Source organism: Xiphophorus maculatus, chromosome 9 (assembly GCF_002775205.1).
Source record: "Xiphophorus maculatus strain JP 163 A chromosome 9, X_maculatus-5.0-male, whole genome shotgun sequence".
NCBI classification, from domain to species: Eukaryota; Metazoa; Chordata; class Actinopteri; order Cyprinodontiformes; family Poeciliidae; genus Xiphophorus; species Xiphophorus maculatus.
In genome coordinates, this window is record NC_036451.1 from 16,256,404 (window position 1) to 16,267,097 (window position 10,694).

General features: G+C 38.7%; 1 protein-coding gene across 2 annotated transcripts in view; it reads right to left on the reverse strand.

The window, feature by feature from the left end:
• The window catches only part of tpm4 (tropomyosin 4), a 27,617-nt gene extending 19,922 nt beyond the window's left edge, over nt 1-7,695 (reverse strand). For both annotated transcript variants that reach the window (XM_005806375.3, XM_005806374.3), the window contains exons 1-2: nt 7,392-7,695; nt 5,144-5,269 (exon numbers count right to left, since the gene is read on the reverse strand). In XM_005806375.3, coding sequence (XP_005806432.1) covers nt 5,144-5,269; nt 7,392-7,505 — 240 coding nt within the window. In that variant the 5' untranslated portion in view covers nt 7,506-7,695. The remainder of the gene's footprint in view (nt 1-5,143; nt 5,270-7,391) is intronic.
• Between the last annotated feature and the right edge of the window lie 2,999 nt (nt 7,696-10,694).

Consider the following 10,694-nt stretch of genomic DNA (forward strand, 5'->3'; position numbering starts at 1 on the left):
GCTCTAACTAAACTTGGAAGGCGTTGGATATTTGAGACACTTGCTTGAAACAGTTTAGCTCATGGTAGTAAGGTAATAGGGCTGCACAGTGGTGCAGTTGGTAGCACTGTTGCTTTACAGCAAGAAGGTCCTGAGTTCCATTACTGGCCTGGGGTCTTTCTGTTTGTATGTTCTCCCTGTGCATGCGCGGGTTCTCTCCGGGTACTCCTGCTTCCTCCCACAGTTCAAAAACATGACTGTAAATTCTCCTTAGGTGTGAGTGTGTGTGTGCACATGGTTGTTTGTCCTCTCTGTCTCTGTGTTGCTCTGCAACAGACTGGCGACCTTTCGGGCGAGAGGCTAATGTTTCGCCTCTCGCCCGAAACATTAGCTGGAGATAGGCACCAGCACCCCTCCCAACCTCATTAGGGACAAGGGTGTTAGAAAATGGATGGACAGTAAGGTAATATTAATCTTTTACTGTATTTACAACTTCAAATATTCAGTGTAAATGGTTGTGCTTTTGAGGAACCATGCGGAGTGTTTGGCATAAAAGAGAGAGCAAACATCCACGAGTTCCCCACCTGCCAGCACAAAATGATGGGCCTTGAGTGGGTGTAAATCTGATTGATGCCCCTCCTCCCCCCTTCATGTGTCCCTCGCAGACCTGCCTGTGTGTTTACCCTCATCGTCTCCTATTCACATGACCAGCCTGGGAACAAACAGTGCTGCGTGAACTGGACAGGGAGGCAGCAGAGCCCAGCTCAGAGTCAAACATGTTTGCAGAAAGAAGAAAATCCTCTCAAATCAGTCTCATGTGTCAATCGAGACTCCGCTCTCTGATTTGCCCCTTGCACCGGAAAAGCTGGAAGCCCTGATATTTATTAGACACAGGAGTGTGGGACTTTCTGTTTGCCTTAGCTGCATTCTTCACATACCTCTACCCCTCTCCAACCCCCTCCTTCTCTCTTTCTGCTTTCTCCGCCGCCACAGCAGACTAGCTTTACCGCTCAGACTGTAACTGTTGCTGCTGTGAGTTATAAATCCACACACAATGACTGAATGGTGCCATCTTTATCTCCACAGGCTACACAGAGGTTGGGATCTTGCGCTCAGAAGTACGGACTCCGTCTGGTAGCCTGAGCTAACAATAAACAATGATGACCTAAATATTGGCACCTCTGCTCTGGTTCCCTTTTAGAAAACACAACTTTTTTCTCTTTTTTTTTTTGCTAAAGGCTGCTTCAGAGCAGCTTAGAGGTTTTCTGGACAGTTCTCTGAATTCACATGTGTAATGACTTGACTGCTGCCTCTAATGAGTGACATGCCGAGGAGAATTTGTGCAAGTGGAGCAGAACATCTTTACTTCTTGTTATTGTCTTTTCACTGGCTTCACTGGGAATGTCATACATTCAAAGGAAACATCTGTCTTTCTACTTAAGAGTTTTAACTCCAGACAGTTCGGGTTAGAAGTTTGAATCCACAGATTTTTATTATTTATTTCTTCTTTTAGGGAGGTGAAATTATTACATAGCATGCAAAAGCAATATTTGAATTTATCGCTGATTCTTTCTAATCCAGACATAATAAAGATTATTAATCAAATCTGCAGCTTCTGACTTCTATTTGGGTAAATGTCCTTAGGGAAGTCTCATGTTTTTAACCACTGAGAAGCTTGTGGAACAATTCTGGCAAAAATGTTTGACCGCTCTTCAAGACCGAATTGGTCGAGTTAATTTACTTAAATTTCATTAGTTTTGTATAGACTTGGCTTTTAAGGACATGTAATGTCAGGGCTTTTGGGAAGGATAGAAAAGAATCAAATTGTTTTCATTCTAAAGCTGATTCCAGTTCATGTTCCTGTTGGAATACTCATTCGTGTGCAAGTTTCAGCCATTTGATCCAAGCTGACCAGAAATGGAGCTTCTGTACTGAAACCACTAAAGCTGAAATATACAGTAATTTACTGTTATGAACATGGACAAGCCAAATGTCTTTTGGAGAAAAACGGAGTACAATAACATCAGATATGTTCAGAGGACTGAATCTCTCAAACCAAAGAAGACTAGAAATGAAGATGGTAGCATTATGCTGTGGTTCTTGCACTGCATTCTTGCATTTTCATAAAACAATGTGAACAGAATCTTAAACCAAACAAGATTGAATTGAGACAATTTGAAAGCCCTCAAGTCAAATAAAATAAAACTTTGTGGATTCTGCTTAAAGACATGAACTAATTTCAAATGAGCTCCACAAATTCTACCAAAAGTTATGGATGAACTGCAACATCCTCAGATATTTAGAATCATACTAGGGCTGTGTGTTAAAACTTCGACCTGTATGCTTAATTTTAACTCTGCCTGGATTAAAGACAATACACCACAAAATAAAATTCATGTAAACAATACAGTTTTTTCTCATGTTGTACATTTTTCCGTCTTAGAAAAAGCATCACAAAACTGATGTGATATTTATGCTCATGTGGAGTGTTCGCATCCGATCTGTGTTTATGTTCAGTCTGCAGATTTGTAAACTGCCCTTCAAGAGTCCAGTTTATCATTTTTTCCTGTGAGGCTTCTCGGAGTCGTCCTCAGATTGTGTTCAGTCACTGCGTTAGGACAATCTTGCATGGCCCCGGACGCCAGCTGTGAGTCCGTACGGCAAGGCCCTCCCTTGTCTTTGTGTGCACACAGAACAAAGCTGCATTTCCCTGGGATTTCCTCCACATGAGGCTCTAACAATGGCACATCTTGAAGAAGGTTAAAGGAGTTTTGTCTTTGACTAAACTCTCTCTGCTCAGCTTGCTTTGTTTTTTAAAAATTATTTTTAAATTTAAATCATTGGATTCTAATTTGTTTTTGTTAATATGCCATTTTACCAACAAACTATTTTGTCTTTGGTGTGGATGTTAACAATTCATTGCCCTTGACTTAGCCTCTTTTCTTTGCTTTCCACACACACAAACACATAATTACAGATTCAGGCAACAAAACACACTCTTGTGCACAAGCATGCTCTCTCCCCAATGCCAGAGGAACCAACACTGACAGAAATACAGTCTTGTGGTTTGTGGTGATGCTAGCAATCTAAAATATGGCCTTTCCACCCAGATTGTACTGATTAAGCTGCATAGTTTAGGGTTTTTACTTCTACACCAAGTTATGTTTTATAAAAAGGATTTTTTAACCCTAAAGGTTTTTGGACAGACCCCTTAAGTCTGTTTAGGTCAGTACTGATTTATTCTGAGAACTGCAAATACAAATTACTAAAAGAAAAATTGAAGGAAAAAAAATGAAGGAAGCAATTTCATCAGATTTGTTTATGGTCCCATTCTCCAGTATGTCAAATGTTTAACATTTTGACTCTAATTGCTACAACTAATGCCACAAATAAGAAGATGTGAAAACAGTCTATGTGTAAATTTAAGCTATTTTACAATCTGTGGTCACTTTAAATATATATATATATATACACTGCTCAAAAAAAATAAAGGGAACACTTAAACAACACAATATAACTCCAAGTAAATCAAACTTCTGTGAAATCAAACTGTCCACTTAGGAAGCAACACTGATTGACAATCAATGTCACCTGCTGTTGTGCAAATGGAACTTTGTACAGAACAAAGTATTCAATGAGAATATTTCTTTCATTCAGATCTAGGATGTGTTATTTGAGTGTTCCCTTTATTTTTTTGAGCAGTGTATATATCTTTAATCTTTATCAGACTGTTATAATTGCTATGCTATGTTTTCCAAATGTTTGTTGTGACTGCTGCCCTTTTGTCATATTGTCTGCTTACCATTCAAGATGTTTGTGAACCAGAGGGGAGTCTGCCAGAGTAGCTGCAAGCACTAAGACTCATTTATCTCTGATTTGTATTCGAAACATTTACAGCAAGGTTTAGCATTAGGCAATACCAAGTAACTTTTGGGTACTCTATTCTATTGTATCCGGTAGGGGAGTCGTTCAAGTCCGGAAGGGGACTTGAACGACTCAAACCTTTCCCTAACCAAAAACTTTTTGCAAAGTGAGGTTCAAACACAGAGCTAAAGAAAACAATGGTATTGTTCAGACAACAGCTCCTCTAAAAAGCTAGCACAATGTAAATTCTCAGACATAACACCAACAACGGGAGTCAGGAGGTGAGTTTAGTCAGAGACTTCTACACCAATCATTGAGTAAAAAAATCTAACCCTTGGGAACAAGACATCTCTTAACTTTAATATATATTCTGTCATTTTAAAAATAAATATTTTTATTTTTGAATGGAGCATTTTGTTGCTTGTTGTTTGGTGGAGTTAAATCTGATACCAATATATTATGTACAGTACAGACCAAAAGTTTGGACACAACTGTGTGTCCAAACAGTTGTGTTTGGACACACAAAAGTTTGTGTGTCCAAAAGTTTGGACACACTTTCTCATTGAATTCAATGAGAAATTGAATTCAATGAGAAAGTGTGTCCAAACTTTTGGTCTGTACTGTATATAGTTTTATAGCTTAAAGGTGCCGGATTGTGATGCACAAACTGATGTACAGTTGCTCTGTTTAAAGTTTTTTCAAGTATTATTTTTGAAATTTCCCATCTAAATATTTTCTGTAGCAACATATTTTCTGTTTTGTCTATGAAGGAAAGCGTTGGATACGTGAAGGTATGTATATTCTGGAAGGAACTTTGAAATAAAAATTTTAAAAATAAGCACCTTAAGAATGTCTCACTGAATGCCAAAAGTAAAAAAAATCATTTTACTGTTTAATAATGACGATCTGTGTTATATATATATATATATTTTTTTTTAAAGATCTGGGTGAATGTGTGTGTTTGACTAAACGGATTGCAGGTTAACCACTCGTTTATCTTTTCAGAGTGCTGCACAGGAATGTTACAGTTTCCGAGCGCCAAGCCATGGATCAAAGTAAACCTACAGCTGCTGACGGACCAGCTGTGGCGTAATGGGCCTCTAGTCTCAACTGTTGCCAAGGTAATATGTGTGTAAGTGTGTGGTCTGTTTGTTAACAGAACAAGTGGTTGATGATAGGAGCAGAAGCCTCATGTCTGTTTTCAAACTTTGGCTGGAGGTTCAGTTTAGCTTGTGATGCCAGGTCTGTGTGTGAGTGTGAGTGTGTGTGTGGGTTGGGGGTGTGGGGCTGTTGTACTCACATCTGCAGCTTTCTTCTCAGACAGTTCCAGTTTTTCCTGAGCATCTTTGAGGCCCTCAGAGAATTTGTCCAATTCATCCTCCGTCTGCTTCAGCTTCTTCTGGAGGTCCAGCAGCTCATCCTCCAGCTGCAACAAGACCAGAGGTTACTTCTGCATTAGAAGTTTCATTATTTACAAAATAATGTAAAGTTGGCACTTTTAATGGACTTTCAGGGCAACTTTTATAACAACTTCGCATTAGAAGTGTCATTATTTACCGAATGTTGTTTCATGACATAGACATTCATAAAGACTCTGTTATGTCGTGTTCATGACAGTGTCCTGTCAGTCTTATGCACATCCTGTCAAATAAAATGTAATCCTATGCTACCTTGAAATAGTTGAATGGTGAACATTTTTAAAACACCTGAAGATATAAACAAATCTTGCAGCAGCATGACCTTACACTGAACAGTATAGATAAGTACGTACTTAAGCACATTTATTCACAGGGAAACAAATAACAATAAGCTGCATGTTTGTTTGCCTCCCCAAGAATCTCTTAAATATCAACATCACAAAACATTTTTTAGAATTCAGCATAAAATTTTTTACGTTGTTTTTACTATCTAGAAGTTTCCAGCTAGTAATCAAGGACTTCCTGCTTCCTTTAAATATTACATATTTTTATAACACTTTTTAGCCATTAAGCTGAATGAAGATCTATATTTGTCTTGCCACCACACAGTCAGCAAGGAAGCCTTACCTGTCCTACCATCACAGACACAAACATATAAACAATGTATGAATATGTAGAAAAGCAACTGATGCTTAGTGTTAAGTATGGGAGGGGATCTGTGATTCTGTGGGCCCGTTTCTGTTCCAGAGTCCCTGTAAATCTCGTTAGAGTGCAATTCATCATGTACCATTTAACTACCAGGAGATTTTAAACAAACATCTGATGGACTCCAGTAGAAAACTTTAAATAGGTCATGATTGGGTCTTTCAGCAAGGTGATGATCTAAAACATGTGGCCATATTAACACAGAAATTATACATTTATTTATCAATTCCTAAAATTTTTTACTAGTCGTGTTAATGCATCGAACTGGTGCTGTGTCTTCAACACCTCTCCCAACTTATCTTTAAAATAGAATAAAATTATACCTCATAAGTTTAAGCAAAATGTCTCACAGCTCATCGCCAATTGTAATTGAGTTCCTGACGTCAGTGAAGCCAAAGTTTTGAACATTACTGATAGCAAAGCGGTGGCTGATTTGAGAGTCTAATTGTGTTTATGATGTAAAGCAACATTTAAATGACCATGGTAGCTATCAGTCTCTCCTGACAAGAGTGCCAGTGTGCAGCTGATACCTCGGTTTCTCTGTTCGCACAGAGACAGAGACTCAGTTGTTCATCCTAATCAGTGTCACCCGGAGAGCCTGTGAAGTTTGTTTGATAATCCAGCTATATTCCACTCGGACTTTCTCTCCTGATGCTAAAAATACAGCCGTTATCGGCGAGAACAGACATCTGGAGCTACAGGGCTACTGTGTCTTTCTGAGAATGTGTGTGTTTATGTTTAAAGCACCTTTGCAAACACGTTGTGATATCTATTAAATTAAAAACGCATTTTAGGAGCTGGGAGAGGTGGGATGTTTGAGCCAGCTCCTGGGTGGTCTCTACTGATAACCCTTCTTCTTTCAGCAGCTTGAATCAGAGGTTTAAGACAAACTTTTTCAAAATGTAGCTGGAAATGATCGTTAGTTTCTTGTTGCTGACCTAGAAAGTGATTTGAGACCATAAAAAGACACACGATTCAGTGTTTGTGTGCAAGATTTGTTCACGCAAAGTTCAGTTTTTCATTTTGGTAATCTTTCCCTTGTTTATTTATTTATTTTTTCACATTTAATCATGAGGTTGCTCAATGCAGAAAATGACCTGCACTTTCTGCATTGACTCAGAAGAACAGAAGAAAACCACTTTTTAAAAGACAGTAATGATGCCTATAAAAATGTTTAATGGCATCAAGATAAGAGCGATAAGGAAATACTTCACAGTCTATAAAAGTTTTTAGACTGATTCAGTGGGGGAATGATAGTTATTGAAGATAATCTGAGCTCAGGAACTCAATGAAAAATTATTATTTCAGACTGCAGCTCTAAAACTGCAGATACTTTACTTTAAAACAAAATTTTTGATTAATAAAAAAATAAAGACTGGGCCATATACTGTTACTATCTTACTCCCAATGCTGTATTTTTCCCACCTGTTTGCATTTGTCCTCGGCCGCCTTCTTATCCGTTTCCGCCTGCTCTGCTCGGTCGATGGCATTCTCCTTGTCCAGTTTCAGCATCTGCATCTTCTTCTTGATGGCCTCCATGGTGTCGACTGAGTTCCTTTTTTCTCAGATGTGGGGGAAAGCACCTTAAAACGTGTTTTTAATGACTCTTGTTGCCTTTTGATGAGGGTAATATGTTCCAGTGGGGCGCTACTGAGGAACAATAAAAGGGAAAGAGACAGAAAGGGAGAGGACAGAAGGAAGGAGACAGAGAGAGATGTGGAAAGAGATGGAGAGCCCAGCCCTATATGGGTAGTTATTTGGGCTGCAGCAGAACCTGCCTCCTGTCTCCAATCACCCTCTCCTCCTCCTTCATCTCCTCCCATGGTTCAGTACTCCCTCCCTCTATCCAGCCTTCCTCTCCATCCTTTCTCCCCTCTTTTCATTCCTCTCCTCATCCCTCCAATCAGCACTCTGCTTTCACTCCATCCTGACTCCCTGACTATCAGCCTCTCAGCAACTCTCTCCCCCCTATCAAACTGAACCCTCTCTGTGAGGAACGGTCAGGCTGCTCCACTCCACTTACCCTTCACCCTGCCTGATCTCCTTATTTGGGCTGCTGGGTTTTCACATACCAACAGGTCTGGCTTCCACATATAACCTCCTGCAAGTTTTCCATCAGTACACATATCTGACACTTACGTGACAAACATGCGCTTGATCAAATAACATGTAAACATACAGAGAAAGATAAGTTGCGATCATATTCTTAACCTTGTATGTCACTTTGTATGTGGCCGTGAAGCTGCATCAAGACCACAGAACTATCTGGTGTGGAGAGCATTTGAAAGAACATTCAGACTGGTGCAAAACTAACTCTGAACATCACCCAAGAAAATATCATCCTTACAATAAAACATGGTGGTGGCACCATCATACTTTCCTTAAAGGGGCAGTATTACAGTATGTATTTTCCAGACACACAGTGACATTTTATGGCACAATCTATTGGGTATTTTACCTTCAGTTGTTATAAAAGTGTTGAATGCATCAAACTTGGCTCAAAAGACATTTAACTTTGGAATTTAACGCATCGATCTTGGGTCCCTGTCTCTTTAAGGAACTCCTGTTCTTTCTGAGACTCCGCCTTCAGCATGTCATCACAACAACATTCCTCTTATAAGGCTTTAAAATTGTTCTTAGGAGTGTTGCACTGAAAAGTAGTTTGCATGGTGAGCTCAGCAGATGTGCAGTTCCTCCAGGTAATTGCTGCTGCAGCTGATAGTCTGGCAGAGGAGGAGCTGTGTGGAAGTTGATTTTACCTAATGCAGCCCCTTTAGCGTAGTCCGAGATGATGGGAAGATGGATGGAGGTGAGGTAAGATGGAAGAAAACCTCCATCAAGTGGAGGTCAAACTTTCAGTGAGAAGATGCTGAATGGCAGCCATTACATTCTGCAAATGTGTCCCAATACTTAACAAACTGTTTTGGTTTCATAACTGTAGAATGTCATACAGCTTTGTTACACTGCTGTGGCTGTTGCAAGTGCAATTAAAAAAGTGGAAGAAAAGAAATATGATAAAATTTATAGACAGAGTCTGGAAGAAGAGGTTTCTGGTCCTCTGTGCACCTTGTATTACATTTTGATGAGTGAGCGATGAAACCAGAGGAAATATAGGAACATTGCAGAACAATTTACACAGTCAGCCTGTAAAGAGTGAGAAAATATGCAAAAAAAACAAAAGAACACATCAGTAGGCAAAAATACATTAGCATGGATGTGTACTGTGGAACTGGACAGCCATGTTGTCAAAAATGATACAAAAGTCTGTTGATTTATTGTAACCAACTTGTTATCTGCATCTGTACAGACTTGATAATGGACTTAAACCATTTCATTAAAAAAAATCACTAGTAAGTGATTAAAAACTTCAAATAATGTTTGTGCTGGAATATGTTTTATAAATGTTTATACAACAGTGTTATCTCTCATAAAATCTAGAAAAGAAACATTCTATATAGCCATAATTTATATTGATGTAATATATTTTATGTTGAATAATTACACAAGAGTTGCAGCCAATGCAACTCAGTTTTCAGTTTTCTCTCTATATGGCGCCATACCTGAACTACAAGGTGGACACCACTACTAGTCTAAAGGCACAAGGAAAACCAACTCCAATTTGCTCAAATCTATGTAAATAATCCAATGACGTTCAGAGAATATGTTCTCTAAACGATAGTATAAATTTATAGGCTTATGGTTCAGAGGTATGTTTGTAGAGGAAGGATGAAGCTGAAAAGATCACGCTGGCTACAGTGAAGCATTGTGATGGCTTTGTTAACTAAAGTGGCCATTATTGCCCCCTGAGTCTCTGTCTAGACTCTAGAGGAATGAACCAAAATTCCAGGAAACTATAGAGAAAAGCTTGTGGACGATAATCCAACATGTTTAACCCAAGTCAGGTGGCTTAAATTCATCTCTACCAAATATTAAAGAAATTTAAGTGAAGTTCTGAATATGAGAAGGTAAAAACATGTTAGTATTCCTATGTGACTTAAAACAAGGATAGGTTTACTCTGATTTAGGCCAGAAAAAAAAAGATATAGTCTTTTTATACAGCGTAAACATCTGGTTTCATCTGAAGATCTGAAGTTGCAGCTTAGAAGCTGAAGAACAAATTTAAAGTCAGAATAATGTTTAGCTTATGATGTAGATTATGCCAAAACCACACATTTTCAGTGATCATACTAGTTTTATTTGAGAAATAGAAATTACAGTTAAAATTGTGAACTAAATTTTATGTTTATCTTGCAGAAAACATGATGCTGTATTGGCTTTTTCCGTAAGTTATTCATTGAAAAAAGAAAGTTTAACCTAAATGTAAAGACCAGCCTCAGCATTACTTTGCTCTACTTTTTAAAGCAGGTGTTGTTTGTCTCCTGTGTCTGCTGCATGAATGTCACAGAGTTTGACTCAGTGAACATGAGTGATTTCTTGAGTATTTTGCCTTATTGTTGCAAGCGTGCTTCTTTCAGCTCCTTTCCAGCCACAGGAATGCAGCGGATGGATCTGGACTGAAGAAGAATAGCATCCGATCAAAGGGAAATTGTTTTTTTTTATTATTATTTATTATGTATGATGAATAACAGATCATGTCGGGGAAGAAGATGCAACCACAGAGGAAAAAGTCTGTCGAGCTGAACAAACTTTGCAGTCTTCCTAGAAGCAAAACAGCAAATCCTTTTACTAAGGATTCATCAGTGAACTCGTGTGCCTTTGGGGTGGAAA